Here is a 19,704-nt window from a genome sequence, read left to right as displayed (position 1 = left end):
TTGCCTTCATTGCGAATCATCAACCCATGAGCAAGGCCCGGGCTAGAGTTGGTGTTAAGATTGAAGACGGGCATTGATTCTGGCTTGTAGCAGTATGGTGATCCTCCATGGGTTTCGCGTATTGAGTTTAACAGTCAAGGTCGAGCTCTGCACACAGTCAGTCTGGTTTGATGCCAAAAATAGCGGGGAGATCAAGCAGCTAGAGCCAGCCTTAGCGGGACAGTGGGTTGCGGGAATAGTCCTGATTACCAAGGCTTGTGGGACCAGGAAAACTGTTCGACGTTGAATTAGAGACACAGTGGGTTGACGAACAACGGAAACGGCTGCCCAGTGCTTTTAGCTAATCCGTTGCTCTAATTGATATCTTAGTTCTCGAATGGAGACTTCTAATACATCTCTCGTATATGCCTCCCGCCAGAGGTCTCGCAGAACCCGCATGTAAAGCCAGAAAAGGTACACACTCCCCAGGCGGGCCTATGGCTTCCAAGACTTCATCTCAAACCCTATGCCTTGCCCAGATCCCACTCTTACCCCTCCCCAGCCATATCTATCCTCAGCCCAAAACCCTTTTGGCCTCAGCCTCCTTATCATTTATAAGTTTCTCTGATCCAAAAAGCAAAGCCCGTATATAAGGAATAGGTATTATCCGAGCGACGGAGGCTGCAGCTACGAGCTTGTCCTTGCCAGATACAGTTTGCACAGGCTCCATCCTCAATCGGCCCATTTCGTGTAAGTACTGAAACACAGGACATGAAGCTTGCTGTGTTGTTTGAAGGATCGCACGCGGTGCAGGAGGGCCAATTCGAGAAACCGTGTTGCTGCATAAGAATTGCCAGACGGTGTTCCTTCAGATTGATAGTTCCAGTATCACCCGTTTATCCTCGCCGATACCCCTCAGCTCGACTCCGGATAACTGAAGACCATCTCCAAACCCAGGTGGCGAGAATTGTAATAGCACCAAATGCGACCGCGAGCTTGGTGATATATTGCCTTGATACATTCTTTCCAGGCTCGCAACAATCGTATCTCCCATTTCCCGGAGTAGACTGATCGTCCAGGTTGATGGAATCCAATGCATCTGACAAGCGATCCGCATTCTGAAATGCACCTTTGGTCCAACATTTCTCAATGATCGCTCCAGGCCAAATGTTTTGTGTGCTAGGTAGAGATGTCCGCGGGGGCCAAGTAGCTCGGCAAGCTTCCAGTGGCAGATCCTTGAAGAGGTCAAATTGACAACGCTCTCCCGTCACAATCTCATAGATTACAGCCCCTAACAGACCAATAACCGTTTGAACTGAGTATCCATTGTCGTCAACTGTCTCCATGTCGGTACCCAGAGGCATAATGGATGACTCGGTAAAGTCGCAAAAACAGATAGATAGGTCCGAAGCAAGGAGAAATTGCGACTGGCAATGTCTGCCACGATAACACAACAGTCATGTATACGTGCGAGGGTACGTGAAATTTCACGCAACCACAAAAGTTGAAGGGACTTAGGGGGCCGATTTCGCGCTAAATATGTACGTAGGTCGCCATTTTCCATAAATGCAAGTTGAAGAGTTGTCTTGGAGGACTGATGCACGGGACAACACCGTCGCAATATCGTAGACGTTGATAAACATCTTGCTCGCGCTGGATGACTTCGATATTAATGTTCACATCGTCATCCGTTGTACTCTTATATCTCAATGGCATTTTGACGGCCATGGCCATGCTCCATCACCGCCTATGCGCCAACACTCACGCCACTTGCCGGCTGGCTAGTAGTTGGGTGGGTGACCACCAGCGAATCCCGGCTGTTGTATGTATTTTTTTTTTTTTTTTTAGTCTTTTTCTACCTTCTATGGAACAGCCTGCGAGAGAGTTATCACGACACTCCACAGAGTACAGAGCGCTTCCAACCTGAACCCACATAAAAAGCCTAGGCCATCTGAGCTGCAGATCCGCCATACTACCTTATTCAAGACTCACGAACATCATGCAATAACAGATCAGATGCATTCCAGCAGGAAGATTATTCCACCATACATCATACCCAACTTGCCTCCCGATCGTTCTAGTCTGTCTTGAAATCAGAAGCATTCCCATCCTACTCATATCGCAACTGTTTGTAACCGCTTCTACCACAGTTCTTCTCCTACAACTGGGCGTTGGACCTGTGGATACTTGGCCAAGCTCAGCAGCTCACAATGGATATGAACAATGATAATGACATTATCATGACTGGTGGACGTGAGGTTGAAGCGGAGCCGATGGAGATGGACGACAGCAGTTTTGCTCGTGAGTCTTACTGGCGCTTTGCATTTCGGCGCATTTTGTCCCTATATCAGCACTCTAGAGGATAACTACATCCTTATTCTTTAGAGATATTTTATCACCCCCCTCCTTGGCCTTAGGCCTATCGTTAATCCTGCACACTACTATGGCTATAACCTATATCAGCTGTCAAGCTTGATATCATTCTTTACTTCAAGAAGCCATGTTGCTGAATTATGCTAACTTGGGGACCCCAATCCAGCTGGCCGTTCACGCAGACGGCACGGACATATGCCGCCTAACAACTTGCCCATCTACGGTCACCCCGAAGACATACGCGAGTCCTCAGAGACACGCGAGCGGAGACATGCAGCGATAAGCATTCTAAATGACCCAGAGCTCTTGATGTTTCATGCTCTTTCTAGCAATGAAGTATGCACCCACATATCCACCCTGCTCTCTCTATCTCTCCCTCTTTTTTGTTCCTCCGAGAAACAAGGAAACGAGGATCTAAAGAGCCGGACGGGAGTGGTCTTACGGAAGGCTGCCTCGTTTTGGGTGGCACGCAGAAAAAAGAAGAAGGAAAAGAAGAGAGCTAAACCCATATCTCTCCAGTCTATCCCCCAAACCCGCCGCCGCTTCCTCCACCACCTAATCGGCATCACACCGCCAACTACTCGCCCTTTCGCGATCCGCGACCTGTCGCGATACCGTTCGGAAGACTCGCACCATGTATATGTCCGCCGGCAACCGCAATCAAGCAGCCACGATCATCACGGTTCCGGCAGCAACAGATCTGGCTATACAGCCTATGAACAGGCACCCACGATGATCGATATTATTGAAATCAACGGCGGCTGGGAAACGGATGCTGAAGGCGAGGGAGCCGCGAATAAGTCGAGGAATGGTTCGTCGACGTGTGGAAGTGCTAGAAGCGGAGGGGGGGCTAGCCCGGGGCCTTCTGGTAGAGTGAAAGGGAAGGGAAGAGGCTAAGCTAAGGCTTGATGGTCATGTCGTTAAGAGGTCACAAGGTCCCCAGGGAGTATGGGAGTATTATGGCGTTGAGATATTCGTAAGAAACAAGGATTAGGTTCTGGGTATTCTAAATTTCTTCCAACATTTGCCGCTCCAGATGTGAGCTAGTTAAGAGTACCTCTCTACAGCTATAACCCCAGGAACAAATGAAATCTATTTCCATTCATGAACATGTTGATCACTCAGATATGTATCTATAAGCTGTTTGTTTGGTCCTAGATATATACAAGTGGTAAGCGAATTATATCACTCACCCTTCTCCCCACATCCAGCTCAAAACCAAACTGACCAATATACAGGGATCCGTGAAGATCGAATAAAACTGTAAAGTGACATCATTATCCCATTTCTTCGGTGAAATGTCATCTGTAAATTTCCCTTTTTCCCCCCTCATTCCCACTCTTTCAACGTTCACCTTCCGCTTTAAGTGTCGGCCGGGTAAATAATCCTAGAGTGTAGTCAAGGCAAAAGAGTATATACAAGCGAGAAAAGTATGGTGTGGGGCCGGGGATGTTTGGAAATTGAAAGGATATCGGTCGTGTGCTCCGCGCAGTAGGGAGATAGGGATTTATAAAGGTTCTCGGTAAGTTTTCAAGGAGGTAAAAGCGCGGTAAATAAAAGAAGGCGTCATGGAGGATATTGCTCGTAAATGTGCTCTTTTTTCGTCGTTGATATGCTTGTCGTCGCAGGGTTCCCTTTTTTTTCCTTTTTTTTTTTTTTTTTTTTTTTTTTTTTTAAGATTCACCCTTGGCTGCTCGATTGGAAGTTCCTTAAAAGAGGGAAGCGTTGCGGATACTGGTCAGGTCTTGACTCCATAGAGTAATCCGCGCATGAACCGTAGGAACGGCCGAAGTCTCCTAATGCGCAGGAAAACGCTTATCCTTTACACAGAGGAACATATTGTGAGCAATCAAATTCTGCAGCCGGCCGGAAGGGAAACGTTAATCGAGGGGCGAGAGCCCACAATTTATGGGTTCTCACCAACTTCTCTCCTGATAGACGAGGCTCTCCGCATCCCCTACTTGTTTCCTTTCAGACACCTCTCTGTTTTCAACCATTGAACGAATTACCGCCACATTCATGGGCGTCAATGCTTGGGATGATGATGGAAGCGAAGGGAATAAATGGCGAGCCGAGCGAACGAGTGTGCGGCCATCCTTCATGACTGGTAATTGTCATTGAAGGGGCTCTGAGCTCGAAGAAAGGCGGTTAAGGTGAAGGTAGACATCTGTGCCATATCTAAAAATTCATGTTAGCCAGAGTCCGTAAGAAAGATGATAGGCCAGGGAGAGTGATGTTTACCCCTCCATGCTAATCAACTTTAAGTCACCGCCGAAATACCGTGCATAGAGCCGACTGATCGGAAGCCCATAGCCAAAACCAGCCATTGGAGCCTTAAAATCGCTCTTATTAAAATCCGGGTCCAAATTTGGAGTCTGATCCACTGTGGTGTACATATACGTCCAAACTAGGGGAATTGACGATCTTGGGATACCCCCTCCTTCGTCGGAAATTTTAATTGTTATATCCTCGCGGCCTTCCGCGACAATAACCTTGATCTCAGGGAACGAATCATTCTCCGGGCCATGTGTTTCTACAACAGCACGCAACGAATTCTTCAGAGTTTCGAAAAGCATGTGCGACAGATGCCCCGGGACGTACATAAAATTCAAATCATCTTTGCAGACGAGGCGAACCTTGGGTGCGTCAAATAATCCATAATGATCTTCACAGACGAACCGCGCGTTCTCAATCGCTTCCTGCGCAAGTTCACGGACATTCGTCTTGGTACAGATGATTCCGACATAGTTCGGGTGGTATTCATGCGTCTGCTGTGTAAGGGCAATATGTTGCCCTATCAGCATTCGTATACCGATACGAGACATGTAAAAACGATCAAGGAACGATTGTATATTAGAGTCAATCTGCAGCCGCTGCCTTTTCCGTTTCCATTCCAGAATTCCTTGCGCAACTGTCGTGACCACGCTATCATGCCGCCTTTTGATGTGATGTAGCGTCGAAGCGAACCGGTTGTTATAATCCCTGAGTTCGGGTGGCCAGTCGCCTCCGTCGTCTGCGGCAACAAAGTACCTTCGGTTCCCGCTGACTCTGTGCTTTGTAGTCCCATTTACACCTCCATTGCCGCCGTTGCCGTTAATGCACAGGTCTTTTGTCTGCTGGAGGATGGATGTCGTGGAGGAGCGGTATTGGCCGTTTTTCACACTCGGATTTTGTGTTGCCTCATCGAGGAGTTTCGGCTCGCGGCCATGCTGGCGACTCGGCCGTAGAAGGCGAGCTCTGACTTCCTGCGAAAGGGTTGGCCGTGGCAAACTTATAATTTCCTAATTTGGAAGAATGAGTCAGATGGGGACGAAAAGGGCCCAAAAAAAAAAAAAAAAAAAAAAAAAAGGCCGGGAGGCATACCTCGAATGACTGTGCATACCAATCCTGCACCTTTCTTATCGAAGGCATGTCGTTTAATCCATCCGGCAGGTCGCCCAGCTCCTTGACTCTGTGTGCTAGGCGGATTGGGAGTTCTTCCGACAGGAATTGGGATGCGCGAAAGAGAGTTCCTGTCTCGTGCGGTGGGAATAAGTTAAAACGGATTCTGCGGGATCCAAAAGGGACTAATTGTAACACACCTGTATCCAACATACCTGTTGATGGTCTATGTCCAAACTGAACCATCTGCCTTAGGGAAACTCCTGTCGCTGGAAACGAGGCATAGTGGCTGATGGTGTCCATCAGCCGTTCTGATGCCTTCCACATGGCTGTGAGTTGGACTCAGGCCCCCGCGGCCTGAGGATATTAACGCTGATATCTCCTTCTCAACCCCCAATTCCAACCGGACTGAACCGCAGGGGGAAAAAAAAAAAAGAAGAAAAAGAAAAAAAAAAAATTATATATATATATATATGTTGTAAAGCGGTTGACGGCTGCGAGACGGTGAATCATACGTGACCACTGTTCTGACTCTTCATATGATCATATAAATTATCAGCTAACCAAAGTTCGGACAGAAACGGGAGAGTGGAAGGTCTCCACCGGACGATGACACGGGGAATGGAGGATGCCGAGGTCGAGTGCGTTCCAACGATCTTGAGTGGGCGAGACACTTACCCAGAGTCGGATGGGCGGCGAATTTTAGCTTATATCCGATCGATGGTTCGAAGCAGCTATAATTACAGCGACAAGCCCCTCCAAACCGCAGGCAGGGCGACAAAATGTCGCAGAGAAATCAAGAATTGTGTGTGAGGGGTGGAGAGGATAGGTCCGGCCCTCTCTTCAACGGAGAATAAAGCCACGCTGCGCCCGTGTCAGGGACTTGGAAGCTGAGGAATGCGAGCGCAAAAAAGCACTCACGTGAAGAAGAGTCTCAGACGACCTGAAACCGCTGTGTACTTCTTGCGTCTTGGGGAGAACATCAAGGAATCTCGTTTGCCCATAGGAAGGGCTTGCGACGCAGGTATCTTCCAGTAGCTCTCTCGCCTGTGCAGGTAACTCTCGAGTCTCCAGGTACACCGAGCAGCGAGACAAGCCGGCGGTTGAGTTTCTTTTTTTTTTTTTTTGTCCTGCAGAGACTGCGGTTAGCTAAGCAGGCTTGGTTCGGTGGCGGACAATGAGTCTCCGTCAAAGCAGCCACCCTTGCCATCGAGCTTGGAAATATGCCCTCGCCCGCCCTTGTTTGCTCCCTGGCATGGGAAATCGACCGTGATCCTCACCTTTTTAAATCAGTTGACAGCTATGACGAAGGTGGACGGCCGTTGATGGTCGGCTACCGTCGCTTAGACTTGGAGGCGTGGCCCCGTTCAGAAGAAGAAAAAACAGATCGAATGAGGACTCCTGCATTACAACCAGGATATTCGGCCCTAGACAGGAGTTCTACTTTCGAAGTATCTTCCATATCTCGACATATACCTGAAGAGAGCTGCCTCGTTCCTTTTTTTTTTTTTTCCTTTTTTCCAAGTTAAACCAGCCACGCTAGTTATTCTGGCAACTGGCGCTGGCTGTGTATCTCATCCGCGTCTCGGAGAAGGTAGGGAGTAATAGTTTCCACTCGAGCAGCTCGGAAGGACCCCGAGAAGCTGCGGCGATCGCTTCCAGTTGCATGCGGTGATGGGCGTGTTCGGCGAATGACAGGGAACTTGACGGCCAGCCCCGCGGATCTCACCCGCGGGGGAAGCAAAAGCAATTACCAACATGTGGCTTTGCCCAAAAGCTTGCCTTTCTCCGCACCGTAAGAAAGGGGCACAAATCAGAACAATAATATGATGTCACTGGCATGAGAATGTATTAGTTATATCTGCTTCCTACACAGCAAAATTACACACCCGGCTGTTTGGATAATCCTTCTCGAAGCAAATGCCCGGTTGTTCCGCAGTTGGTTGCACGGACATAAAGCCCAGCAGCACTGTTCGGAAGATCCAGGGGCATAGCCCATTTAAAAATTCCCCCTCGTAAGGCCAAATTTTGCCGATAGTTTCCATGAATCGTTCCCCCTCACGACAACTATGGATAATGTGATCAAGCCACATTCAGCTTGACGAGCATGAAGGAAATCTTCTCCAGGCCTTGAGCCTCGTGGATCCCAGATTATTTGAGATAACCTCGATTGATCGCCAGAATGCGGAGAAAAAGCGAAACCGAAAAGTGTCTCAACATCAAGCATGAATATTGCTACACAGAAGACTACACAAATATTGCATCGCGGACAAATCCATTTATCTAACACTCTGCTCACAGCTTAACTATAGAAAGAAACAATTTATACTACCCGGATTGTTTCAGCAGGTATAGGAGAGTTTTGCACCCCTGCGGAAGCATAACTCCACAAAATATTTGTGATAATTCGCATATGCGAGAGCACTACAGCATGATTAGCAAAATTTTTTTTCCATGATCATAGTTTGTGCGTTTCCACAAACTATTGCATGAATACAAGTGAGATAATGCACTCTCCTTTGACTGTACAACGATATAGCCCGAAACTGAAATAACCGGATAAATGGCAAAGAGAGAGACTAGGTTTCGAAGCAGGCACTGTATATTGGAGACACCGTATCCAGTATCAGATTCGCAGAAGACAAGCCGCACAGGGTAGAATTCATTAGTCATGCGAACCTGGATTCTCCACATGGAGACGGAGTTGATTTTGAACTTTTTACACGCCACTGCTCATCTACGGAGCGCGGTACATCAGCCAGCACATACCTTTTGAAATGTAGGTATGTCCACAAGAAAGCCCGATGACATCGCCGAGCGTTCCAGGCATGGTTACGTTTGACATCTCCGGTCCAATGTCCCATGGCGGGATATGGGGTTTGAACCCTTTTCTTTTTTCTTTTTTCTTTTTTCTTTTTTTTTTTTTTTTTTGGAGCGAACTCCGGCACGGGTTTATGTCCAGTTTAACAGCAGTGACTTTGACGCCCATGCTTCACATTCGGAGCCTATCAGGATTAAAGAGCGATGAATTTTCATGAAAAAAAGACATTTTCAGCAGCTTCACTCGTCAGTGAAGACGGAACAGCCCAGCCAGCTACCTATCCGAGATTCGCCGGGATTGGCCGGGCCGGACTGAAAGCACGTGATGATCACGCTTCGCACCGACAAGGGGGGAAAAAAAAAGGCCCCTTGACGAGACGAAAAAGGAAAAAAAGTCATTCGAAATCCCATAGGCTGAGATGGTTTACCAATGGCTCCGGAGAGGAAAACATGAACTTGGCAGGGATCGAACCTGCAATCTTCTGATTCGTAGTCAGACGCCTTGCCATTGGGCCACAAGTCCAGTTGATATATTCCCGGTTGGAAGAAGTGGAACCTCTTAAGACGCGGGTAACGGGTGGATTCGGCGGACCCCAAGAGCCTCAAATTAACACCAGGGCCGTCAATGGCAGCATCGCGATCGAGTGAGTCTCTGGGAGAGCTCGAGTCCATTGGGAAGCCATGGGGTCCGGTCGGGCGATGGAAACGGACGAGAAGGACCACGACAAAAATAACTACCGCGGGACCAAAAAAAGCGGCGATGAGACCAGGCCTTTGAATACGTTGGATCCAGCATAATCACATCCTCGGCATTGAACAAAGGCAAAGGGGTTCTTCTTCAAGAAGAATGTCATCATGTTTTTTGCAATGAAGAGCACCCAGGAGGATAATAAAGGGATGAGAACGTGACAAAAGGACGAGACCTCAAAAGATGACAGGGAAAGGTCGAAGCAAGCAAGACATGCATGACGACACCACCCTCCTCCCCCCCAAAACGGATGTCCCGCGGCGAGATGCTCTGAAATTCACCGGACTTTCGGCTCTGGTGACGCTTCGCCTTGCTCGGCGATGTGCGGGGGATGCCAGCGGTGGTCGACCTGAGCTTGGCAACGACAACCTTTTCCGTCGCCACAGCGCTATAAATAGCAACCTCACATGGGCGTTTTTTTGGGCGCGTGTAACATACATAACTCCTGTAACACAGCAGCGTTTCAACGTATTTCGGAGTGGGGCCGCCGGATAAACTTAATTCCCGAGATAGCTCTTCCCGACAACTCCGGACGATGATTGGCTGATATATTTCAGTTACGCGCATTTCCGGAGAATTACCCGTCGCGGGCCAATAAGACAACGATACGTTGTGGGTCAAAACGGCGCTTGAAACAAAATGTTTGCGCAGCGAAGCGAAATGTGGCCAATCAGATAGCAGAGTCGGCCCTCGCCGACAGCCGCGATTGGACAAATTGGAATTATTCGCACGTCCGAAATTCTCCCTCCACACTTTTCCCCTTGTCGAGGAGCATCGTCGTCGCCTGTTGCTGTCGATGTCGAGAGAGACCGCTGCGCACAGTGGTCGATAAATTGACGGAAGCAGTCTCTCTCCCGCTCTCCCGTCTTCATCTCGACTTGCGAAGAAACAAAATTTCCTCGTCTGTGCCGCCTCCCCAGGAATCGCGAGGCCAAGACAGTCCGGCTGCTGGATCCCTGCAGCCAGGCCGCCCTTGTGCCTTGCCATTGGATCACCAGCTCGTGTTCTCGTTCCACTTAGTATCAAACCGCCATCAGAAGCTAATCACAGCTGTCAGAAGAATGGGCAGAGCCTCGTTTTTTGCTGGCACGAGAAGTGCAAATCTCCTTTCCCCGTTGAGGCTGGGGCGGGTGGATGATCGGGTCTCCCTTTTTCCTCTCTCTCTCTCACACACACACACACACACTCTCTCTCTCTCTCTCTCTCTCTTTTTTTTGACCGCACAGGTGGTGGAGAGTTTCATCTTTACCATCAGATCCATCAGAGCGAATCGTTCCTTCGTTCGTTCTGTCACTCACTTCTTTGACTGCTTACTGTCAGCTGCTGGGCTCCAGTAAGATCTACCAATTCTTGGCATTTGTTTGTCAAGAGGAGTCACTTTCATCGGGTCTGTCCGTCGACCGCTTGGTGTGCCATAGGCTTCCTCCCCTCCCTGCTGGCAGTCGTCGGCGGGCTGCGAGAAAGCGAGAAAAGATCATATCTTCACGGTTTTTGTTGATTCCATCTCCCGTGCATACCTATCCACGCCATGCACCACTTTTCGTGGACCACCGCCCTTGCGGCCCTGCTCTCCCTCGGGAGCGTAGAGGGCTCAATGTCTATCATGCCGTTGCCTCAAGAAACCCCTATCGGCTTGATGGCCGCGGTTGGCATGTCTCCAAAGCCTACTGATCCGCCAGGTGTGCCACCCGGCTTTCCTCGCGAGCTGTTACCGCGGAAGGACAAAACGACATTGCCTCTTCCTCCGCCTGGGTACTACTGCGGCTTAGTCACTAGCGATCCCGGTGCGTCATCCCAATCCACCGTAACCCCCCTTTGATATCAACAATTAATTTCTTTTTTTTTCTTTCCTTTTCCCAGTACGCACTTACTAATTGGTGCTGCTCTTGCGCAGATAACTTGCTGACCTGCGTCAACGCCCGAGCCAACTGCGTCCATCAGGGCACCGCCATTGGCTGCTGCATTAGCAGCGAAATCACCGACTGTACGAACATCCCATCTAGTTGCATCAACTATGGCGACGAGTGCGATGCTTCCTGCAGAAGCAACCGCAGGATCTTGAAATGCACCACCACCACCGAACCGTACTGCGGAACGTATTTCTTCGGTGGCGGATCGAAACTGTTCGGATGTCGGTCCTATGCCTCGGTTTCGTCACAAGTCCAGCAACTCACCGATTACTACGAGTCTGTCTATGGCTCCTCTTGGAGAACCCACCTGACTTCCTCGAGCTCATCCGACTTTGACCTGCCTTCCGCCCCTCCCGAGCCTACGCAAACCGAAGAGTCGACCCCGCCTGCACCAGATGAAACTTCTTCTTCCCCAGCCGGCCCATCACAATCCACTGGGCCTTCAGAGTCACAAGATGACGACGATGATGATGACGGCACTGGCAGAGGCAAACGAAAGAAGAGTCTCTCCGGCGGTGCCATCGCCGGTGTCGTCGTCGGCGCCTGCGCTGGCGTCGGAGCCATCGCCGCTTTCCTCGTCTGGTTCTTCTGCGTGAAGAAGAAGGCTGACCAGAACAATAATGGCGCCGCTGCCGCCGGCGCCGGCGTTCCTCCTCCTGGGCCACCAATGGCGCCCCACGATCAATACGGACAGCCTCAAAACGCAGCAATGGGTTATTATGCACCACCACCGGCTGTGGATAACAAGCCCCTCGACGGCTCCCAACCTCCTCCTTCATATGGCTATGACAAAGTGCCCCAAACCGATATGGCCGAAATGCCTGGTAATCTCCAACCACCGCCGCCGCAGCAGCCGATGCCGCCGCAGGGTCAAGCAAATGATTATTACAACCAGCGTGTGAGCATGGGTCCGCCAAGCCCTCTGAGCGGTAGCAGTCCCGGGAGTCCCAATGGCATGCACCCAACGCATACAGGCCCTGTGCCAGAGCAGATTTATGAAATGGGACCCGGGAGATAGGGGGGGGAAAAAAAAAAAGACGCTAATGACATACATAATCCTTGAACAGAAATACAGCAATATGATAGCGAGGAACAAAATCCTTAGTACATATATACCATACATGCCTAAGTAGTAAATTTAGGTGAATGGGAAAAGGATACAGGAAGCACATCCATCAATAAAGGAAGGGATACCAAATTGGTGTTTTTCTTTTCTTTTCTTTTTTTGGCATAAACGTCCAGTTTTTTTCGTTTTTTTAATGATATCCTGTCTTATGTTATTATTACCTCTTTACCTTTTTTTTTTTTCTTTTTCTCTGTTTTTTTTTAACATCTTGCATGCCAGCTTCATCCCACCTTTCTCTTCTGCCAGCGTTCGTTGGGCTTCTTTTTATCCTTTCCCCCTGCTTTACGGAAACACGGTTGACTGCGGAGTCCATTGGCCCTCTCTCTCCCCCTCTCGGTATGTATGTATTTAACCCGCCCCTTATACCATACTTCCTCTCAAACTCACGCCTACATGTTAGAGGTTCTCCCACTTCTCTCTTGGAGAATCGAAGATTATCTGTTCTGTATTTCTAATAGCTTAATATGCATATATCCTATATGTCGAAGATTACCTTATCACTTACATGTGTGTAATATTATTCCTTTGTGTTCCACTTGGAAGTGATCATGTGTCTGCGAAAGCGTAACAATGCATATTATTCGGACAAAACCAGATGCTTCCTATGAAAAACAGAGCAAGGTCCATTGAAACAAGAACAAATTGTTATCCGCAAATATTTTTTTAATTCATTGCTACTGGGGAGTGCAGGATTCATACATTGATGTATGCAGACAACCCAAGCACCTACCAAGTGAGGCCTCTTTAAGTCTGGTTTTTATGATTATGCATGCTTGCTTGCTTTTTTTTTTTGGGGTTCTGCATATGTTTTAGTTTCACCAGCCAAATGCCTGCTAAGGCGCCGCCACGCTAAATGCAATCATTGCAGGAAAGAAGAAAACAGGAACACATAGCATGAAAAATTGGAAGATGGTGATGCAGTTGAAAACAAAAATGAAAAATAGAGGCGGCAATTATACAAATTCATACATTTACAGGAAGAAATGCGTAGAATAATGAGGTGTCTAGAGAACGGTTCGAAGTAAAACAGAATGAGAAAGGTGCAGGGGGAAAAAAAATGCTTGAGATGCGGGATAGTCGCGAAAGCAAAGAGGACGCATGAGAGAGAATGCAATTAACCGCATCCATGAACGAAGTCGTTCTTTGGCCATGAGTAGTCTGTCTGCGACCTAGGAATCAAGTTAGCATATATGTTCTCCCTGCTCTTTAGGGCCACACTTACCAGGTTGTCAGGTTAGGATTGGTATAGACTTCCTTGTGCTTCTTGATATAGCGCGTTGTCTCCATCCCTGGCGGGTCACAAGTCACGCTTTTCTTATCAGGATCCTGGTACAGTCTCACGTAGTCGAATCTCATCTTTGCGGGGAGCAATGACGCTAGACCTGTCAGGTTCAACGGTGCAAAACTGTGGGACATGCCCAAGTTCATGATAATTGCCATGGGCTCGACGGGGATCACTCGCTGTCCGATATTCCCATTGGGCCCGATGGCACGTGCATCGAGTTTCCAGGTTTTATCTTTACCGACAAACCACGTTATTTCTCCTTTCGCACCAGGCGTGTATTCGAAGGCGTATACTTGATATGCTTTGCCGTCATACCAGTCGTTGTTTAAGTTGGTGATTCCAGAAATGGCTTGCTGGAAAGGGCCACCGCGGTAGTCATTTATATGCGTGATTTTGGGATCATACAATTCCATAAATTCTACCGCGTTGTTAGGCCAAAGGAGATATGAGGTGTTTGATAGTATACTAACCATAGTTTGGCATATACCAAATATCAAAAGGTGCAATTTGTGCACTTTGCGATACATCACCGATGGTTGATGAAACTTCCTTATTTAGTGGATGGACACTGGCTTCAATAACGTCAATTTCCGGGGCGGATCGCGACTTTCCGGGTGTTGGGTGGTCCTCGCCGTCGCACGTGCAGGCTGGAAGTTTCATCCCGGGAAGAAAGCTGATCCCATCTGTGGAGCTTTGGTTTGCAGTAATACCAGCGTCGCACTTGTCGTGGTAAGTGTATGGCCACATGCCTTCGGTTGTAGCGGCATATCCAGGTCGTCCGAGATTGCCCATGGACCAGAAACCTGGCCAAAGACCAGAGGTATCGCCTCGACCAGGAAGGGATATGCTCGCCTCCAAACGCCCTCCAGTGAAGCACAGCTGATTCCACGACTGCACCATACCAGATCGATAATTTAGTCCATGATTTTGAAAAGCATCAAATCGTATCTCCAAAACGCCGTCCTTTGTCGTAACGGCATCAGGGTCATACCACTTTGCCGATCATTAGTTAATCCATACTTAGATATGGAAGACAAAGCTTAACATACTTCCAAATCCTGTGTAACGCCATACCAAATATCAACTGCTTGCAAAAATGGGTCATCTCCTTCAAAAAAGGTGCGTCCGTCCCGATTGAACTCATCAGAAAACTGCGAAGTGTGTCAACCCTAGCTTCTCTTTGAATGACTAAGATCGCTTGTTAGTTACTTACCACTAACTCCCACTTTTTGCCATCCGCCGCAGTAATTGACTTTGCTGAATCAGGGGTATCAGGGTCAATCAATGAAGTTCGAATATTTTTCAATGAAATTTTTCCGACATCAAGACACATCGGATCAGCATTGCAGCCAGTTGGATCAGAGCCACGAATCAATTTTTCGGCAAAGGTGCTATCTCGCAGTTAGCAACACTCAAGATGAGGGAGGAAATCTCCTTTATTTGTGGGACGTCATACATAACTGGGTAACCAATGAAAAGAGTCAAAAGGCCTAAACAAATGAAAAGCAAGGCGCCAACGTTCAGGAATCCTCTTTTTGTGCACACCCGACAATCCCGGTATTTATCCTCTGGGTCGGGATTATGCATCTCGTCGTCCTTTTCCACGTCGTGCGGGAAGACTATGAGATCCTTATCCGGGAAGATGGCAAATTTCTCAGCAACGGTTTGCGTGTTGATCACATCCTCGTCGCTCCCTTCTCGCGATGAAACTTTCGACTCTCCAAATGGGTAGTATTCGAAGTATTGACGACTGTTACGACTCCCTGCGTCGGAGGTCCAGCTCGATCTACACGATAAATCGTGGTGTGATTCTGCATTGTGCCGGCGAGTCTCGAGGTACGCTCTTGTCGGGGGAATGGCCAGACGCTCTGGAGAGGAATTGAGCCGACTAACTGGCGAATAAGGCGGTTCAGGAGGTGCGATCAATGGACGAGATGCGGCGGAGAACTCGCCCACACCATTTGACTGGTCTGTAAAAGGATCATGATAGCCGGAATTCAGGCGAAGTTGGGGTACTTTTTTCGCTCGGTTCACGTTGGAATTCATGGTGATTAAAAAAGTTGAATATCATAAAACGGCTTGAGCAACGAAGGAAATCGAAGTAGAAGTCGAAAACCGGGGGCGGGAAGGAGTGTGAAATCTCCACACTATCCAGAAGGGGGGAGTTCAAAATTCTGCACAAATTGAAGAAGAAAGATGTAAGATTAAAATCCGATAAGGAGACCGACAGGCGTCAAATAGGTCATCGACATTCATCAACATTTGCAACAGTGGATGGCAATAAATCGCAGCTCAAGTGAGAAGGCAAAATAGGGATATGGTGATATCGACGCCGCGAGAACGGGAGAGCGGTGGACGCAACAGGTTGAAGGATTAACGAGCGACTGGGGTTATGGCAACCGACGAGTAGCACGGCCGAAATGAGCCTCAGCAGATGGGAACGGACTCGCAACTCGATGATGGGAAGAATGGCGGTATGAAGAAGATAACAAGATCTGGTGATAGCTGAGACTTGGCAGAGACTCACAAGAGGACGTCGGCTTGAAAAGAAAGACGAGACAAGAAGATCAAAGTTAACTGTCTCTTGCCGAGAGACAACTGTTGTCTCGCAGAACCACGGCACCAGGAGCGGTTTCGTCAGTTGTGGGACGAGCTTGAGGATCCAGCAGTCGACGGACAGGTTCTAGGTTACGGGCAGCGGAACCTGTGGAGCCGTCGAAGGTAAGCACGAAGACCGGAGACGGAGATCCCCTTGATATGGAGGCGTGAAAGGGGGGTAAAGGCAGGGAGGTCTGGATGGTGAGGACGAGGATGAGAAATTGGATGAGAGAAGGTTAAGGAGAGGAGAGGTCCAGTTAAGCTTACTGGGAGAGCCGCGCGAGTGATGTCGTTCTGCGCAACGCGTAGTAGGTGTGGGTGGATGTGAGGGTCCCCTTCTGAAAAGCGAACTAGAAAACAAAAACAAGTGTAAAAATAGCACCTGCAGGTTCCAGACTCTGTAGCAGTGACAGAGGGAAAGGCTCACCACATGGCCGTGTAGTAGTTTGGAGGGTTAGAGATGCGAGTGGGAGCATGGAACGAGTTTGTTGTTTCTTGTTTCCCTCAGGAGCGCAAGAAAAATTAACAGGATCAGAAAAGTGAAGCTTGTAATTTTTCACTGTGACGGGATCTGTAAGCTCCCAGGTTTGGGAAGTGACACAGCTTGACATCATCCCTCAGTGTGTATGTATGTATACTTGCCAACGGCGGCAGAGTGGAAATGAAACCGTTACAAGTACTTCGTACCACACCACCAGCACCGACAAGGAGAGTCCCGCTGCGTGATTTTGGCGGCCTTTGTCTGCTTAGTTGGGGCGCAGGGGCCCCGTCGAAGGAGCTGGAGAACTGGAGTTCTCTGTAGAAATTTGCCTCCTGTGCTGCATAGCTTCGGTTCGGCTGATGCAGCAGAGGACAAGCGCGCACCGCACCCCTCAAGCAAACGACGAGATGAAAATTACATCTCTCATTCCTTGGTCGCATTGCGGCACGTATGTACGTATGTATACATACATGTACCCATCTATCTGATACATATGTATTAGCTGTACCACGGCAGTTGGTACATCGATCCATCCATCCGCTGTGGTCGTCATACTGGCAAAAAAGCAAATTTCAAGGAACAAAGAGCTGGCACCGGTTCGGAAGGGTTCGCCCTCAACCGCCCAGGGGAACACACCTCATTCGCCAGATTTACATCTTGGCATTGCCTTATTGTCCAATAATATTACTTAAAAAGAAAACACTTCGCCAGAGTGGCACGCTCACTGGCTGACCACACGATCGGAGTGCCTCGATTTTCACGTGATGTAAATCTGTTTTGGCGCTTACGTGTCTTCCAGGATGATATCAAGGCACGGCTGTCTGCCGCTGGGTTGAGGCCTCGCCCGTCCTAGAGGGCGTCCGACGGGACCTGCGCAGGTTTGGCCCTCCCTTCTCCCGGCGCGCCAGACGGGCACGGCCACGTACTCACTGGACCCTCCTTTCCTCTTGATCCTTCAGACTCGAAATCTGCTCGCGGAGGATTCGCCCAGCGCTTAGTGGTTGCATCGCTCATGGTTCTCCGGGCTAGCTTTTGCTTTGGTCCCTGTCGCCAAGCCGGGCCAACGATGCACGTCGATCTGGCCGACTACCTTAAAATGACTTTACGAGCTCGCCACTCCGATCCTCCTGGGAATCTAACGTGAAATTTTTTTTCATGTGGCATGGCGGATGGCAAGGGGGAGAGTTGCAGATTACAGAGTATTGAGTGTTCAGGGGGGAGAATATTGAACTTATAATAACCAGAGCCAGTTAGTTCTGAGTCAGTCGTCATCCTAAAAATTATCCCCCCACGCACAGAGTTAAAACCGGTCCCGATGAAAATGGCTCAGATCTCCGGGGTACGTAGGACTCGAAATTGATAGAGCGACTCCCCCGATCGCACATATCGAACCGTGAGCTCATACAGACCCCCATAGCCCAAGGTGTGGATTTGGATCCCATTCCTATTTCCTCCCAAAGGCAAATCTCGAACACACCCCCGAATGCTTGAAGCTGCAGAACAGACGGTGTGATCGGATGTTGACAACCGGTGCAGAGAACGGCAATGGTAAGTCAGAGTTATTACGCACACCTATGACGCTCGAATCTCATGGTTATCATGATGCCGGAGGCTGTATATATTAAATAAACGTGAGCGGCAAAGGTTGGAGCGTGGCTTAGACATCTATGAGGATATCTGTCCTGAGACACTTGACGACATATGATTGATCACCCATTTTGTGGCTTCCAGGTTTGAAGCTCATAGAGTATACAAGTCCCTTCCAGGGTGGATCGGTGTACTCAGATCGATGAAAGACTTTCCCTAGGTCGGCATCTACTGCGTACTTTGACGGGAAATGATACGTGGTACGGAGTGCGGGAAGCATATCAGAAAACATGGCTGGAGATTCCTAATCGCTGCAATCCGTCCATGGTCGCCTAGTACGGAGTATGTATGTATGCACATCCGTACTGGCATTGATCGATGTGTGCTCACCTCCCCCATGTCATTGAATCGGATGCGAGGCCTGTGCAGTATTTTCACTTCATCAATATTCTTTCGACAACGGAACACAAGGTATTGCTGATACAAATTATTCTATACATTGTCCTTTTTTATAAATTATCTAAGATCAATTTTTCACATCAAGCCCAAGGAGTGCGTGAGATTAAGGTCATGGTGTAATAGATTCTCATGCCTCTAGGCGATGACTTTCACTCGGGTGCGACTTGTTCTCGCCAACCGTCCATCGGCCTAGACACTAATCCCCTCTACTAACCGTCGCAGGGCGACTCTCTCCGTCAACAGAATGCAAGGAAAGCCCACCAGCCGTGATAAAATGATACGATCCCAAACATGGGCACGTGTGTTTGAGCTCATCCTACACGGATACCCCCATGTATTATTTCATAATGTCGGAGTAGAAGGCTGGCTCGTGCGCACACCACCTCCATCTATAAAGCCATGCATCGGGGACTTTGCGCCTTTCGATATGCAGTGGTCGAAATCTCTTAAATTGCACACATATTATCTTGGAGAGACACGGTAGCTAAAGCTATAAATTTCCGAGTTAGTTTGGTTAACTATGTCGTATGAACTCCTGTAGAGTAACCGGTACAGGACCAATCCATGAGAAGCGTGCAAATTAGGCCCTGCAGCATCAGAAGCGACCTTTTTGTTGCTCTCTAAGATTCCATCTTTCAGCCATCGTTATCAGCGGGAGTCACACTTTTGTCATGGCCTTCTCGTAAACTAGATAAGAATCTGATGAGTTCTCGCCCTCAGACAACGAGGATAAAGTTATTCCTCTGCTGGTATAAGGGGCTGTTTTGGGGAAAAACAGAGAATGATTTAAGATGCATCTCTCCTAAAAGTGGCTGATCATGGGTCCGATTCCCTGTGGTTGTGATGAACAAGAGAGCCTCTACCGCTTGGTCAGAGGACGAGGAACTAAGATAATATTGGGGAAAAAAAATGAAATGAAAATGAAAGAGGGAGAAAGCGAGAGAGCAAGGGAGCAAG

The 19,704-nt window shown here is 48.7% G+C and overlaps 5 protein-coding genes and 1 non-coding gene across 6 annotated transcripts; 2 read left to right on the top strand and 4 right to left on the bottom strand.

Moving 5' to 3' along the window:
- Window positions 1–322: 322 nt before the first annotated feature.
- On the bottom strand, window positions 323–1,422 carry D8B26_000224 (uncharacterized protein). The gene has a single exon (XM_066123158.1). It carries the CDS (start codon window positions 1,341–1,343, stop codon window positions 876–878), a length of 468 nt encoding a protein of 155 aa, XP_065979230.1. The 5' UTR covers window positions 1,344–1,422; the 3' UTR covers window positions 323–875.
- Window positions 1,423–1,911: 489 nt separating this feature from the next.
- On the top strand, window positions 1,912–3,432 carry D8B26_000223 (uncharacterized protein). Its single transcript, XM_066123157.1, has 3 exons — window positions 1,912–2,280; window positions 2,519–2,688; window positions 2,872–3,432. Exons 1-3 carry the CDS (start codon window positions 2,190–2,192, stop codon window positions 3,247–3,249), a joined length of 639 nt encoding a protein of 212 aa, XP_065979229.1. The 5' UTR covers window positions 1,912–2,189; the 3' UTR covers window positions 3,250–3,432.
- A 769-nt stretch (window positions 3,433–4,201) lies between these two features.
- D8B26_000222 (uncharacterized protein) lies at window positions 4,202–6,265 on the bottom strand. The gene is made up of 4 exons (XM_003067577.2): window positions 5,949–6,265; window positions 5,716–5,864; window positions 4,594–5,633; window positions 4,202–4,530 (listed from the first exon to the last, which is right to left on the bottom strand). Exons 1-4 carry the CDS (start codon window positions 6,058–6,060, stop codon window positions 4,467–4,469), a joined length of 1,365 nt encoding a protein of 454 aa, XP_003067623.1. The 5' UTR covers window positions 6,061–6,265; the 3' UTR covers window positions 4,202–4,466.
- Window positions 6,266–9,004: 2,739 nt separating this feature from the next.
- On the bottom strand, window positions 9,005–9,076 carry D8B26_000221. The gene has a single exon. It is a non-coding gene; the product is annotated as a tRNA-Arg (tRNA).
- A 1,217-nt stretch (window positions 9,077–10,293) lies between these two features.
- On the top strand, window positions 10,294–12,379 carry D8B26_000220 (uncharacterized protein). Its single transcript, XM_003067578.2, has 2 exons — window positions 10,294–11,085; window positions 11,196–12,379. The coding sequence occupies exons 1-2, from the start codon at window positions 10,830–10,832 to the stop codon at window positions 12,227–12,229; spliced, it is 1,290 nt and encodes a 429-aa protein (XP_003067624.2). The 5' UTR covers window positions 10,294–10,829; the 3' UTR covers window positions 12,230–12,379.
- Window positions 12,380–12,987: 608 nt separating this feature from the next.
- D8B26_000219 (uncharacterized protein) lies at window positions 12,988–16,718 on the bottom strand. The gene is made up of 6 exons (XM_066123156.1): window positions 15,079–16,718; window positions 14,836–15,013; window positions 14,672–14,773; window positions 14,093–14,615; window positions 13,560–14,040; window positions 12,988–13,506 (listed from the first exon to the last, which is right to left on the bottom strand). The coding sequence occupies exons 1-6, from the start codon at window positions 15,666–15,668 to the stop codon at window positions 13,452–13,454; spliced, it is 1,929 nt and encodes a 642-aa protein (XP_065979228.1). The 5' UTR covers window positions 15,669–16,718; the 3' UTR covers window positions 12,988–13,451.
- Window positions 16,719–19,704: the final 2,986 nt, after the last annotated feature.

The sequence above is a fragment of the Coccidioides posadasii genome, chromosome 1, assembly GCF_018416015.2.
Source record: "Coccidioides posadasii str. Silveira chromosome 1, complete sequence".
NCBI lineage: Eukaryota > Fungi > Ascomycota > Eurotiomycetes > Onygenales > Onygenaceae > Coccidioides > Coccidioides posadasii.
The sequence above is the reverse complement of the archived record's forward strand: the minus strand, read 5'-3'. Positions and strand labels throughout refer to the sequence as shown.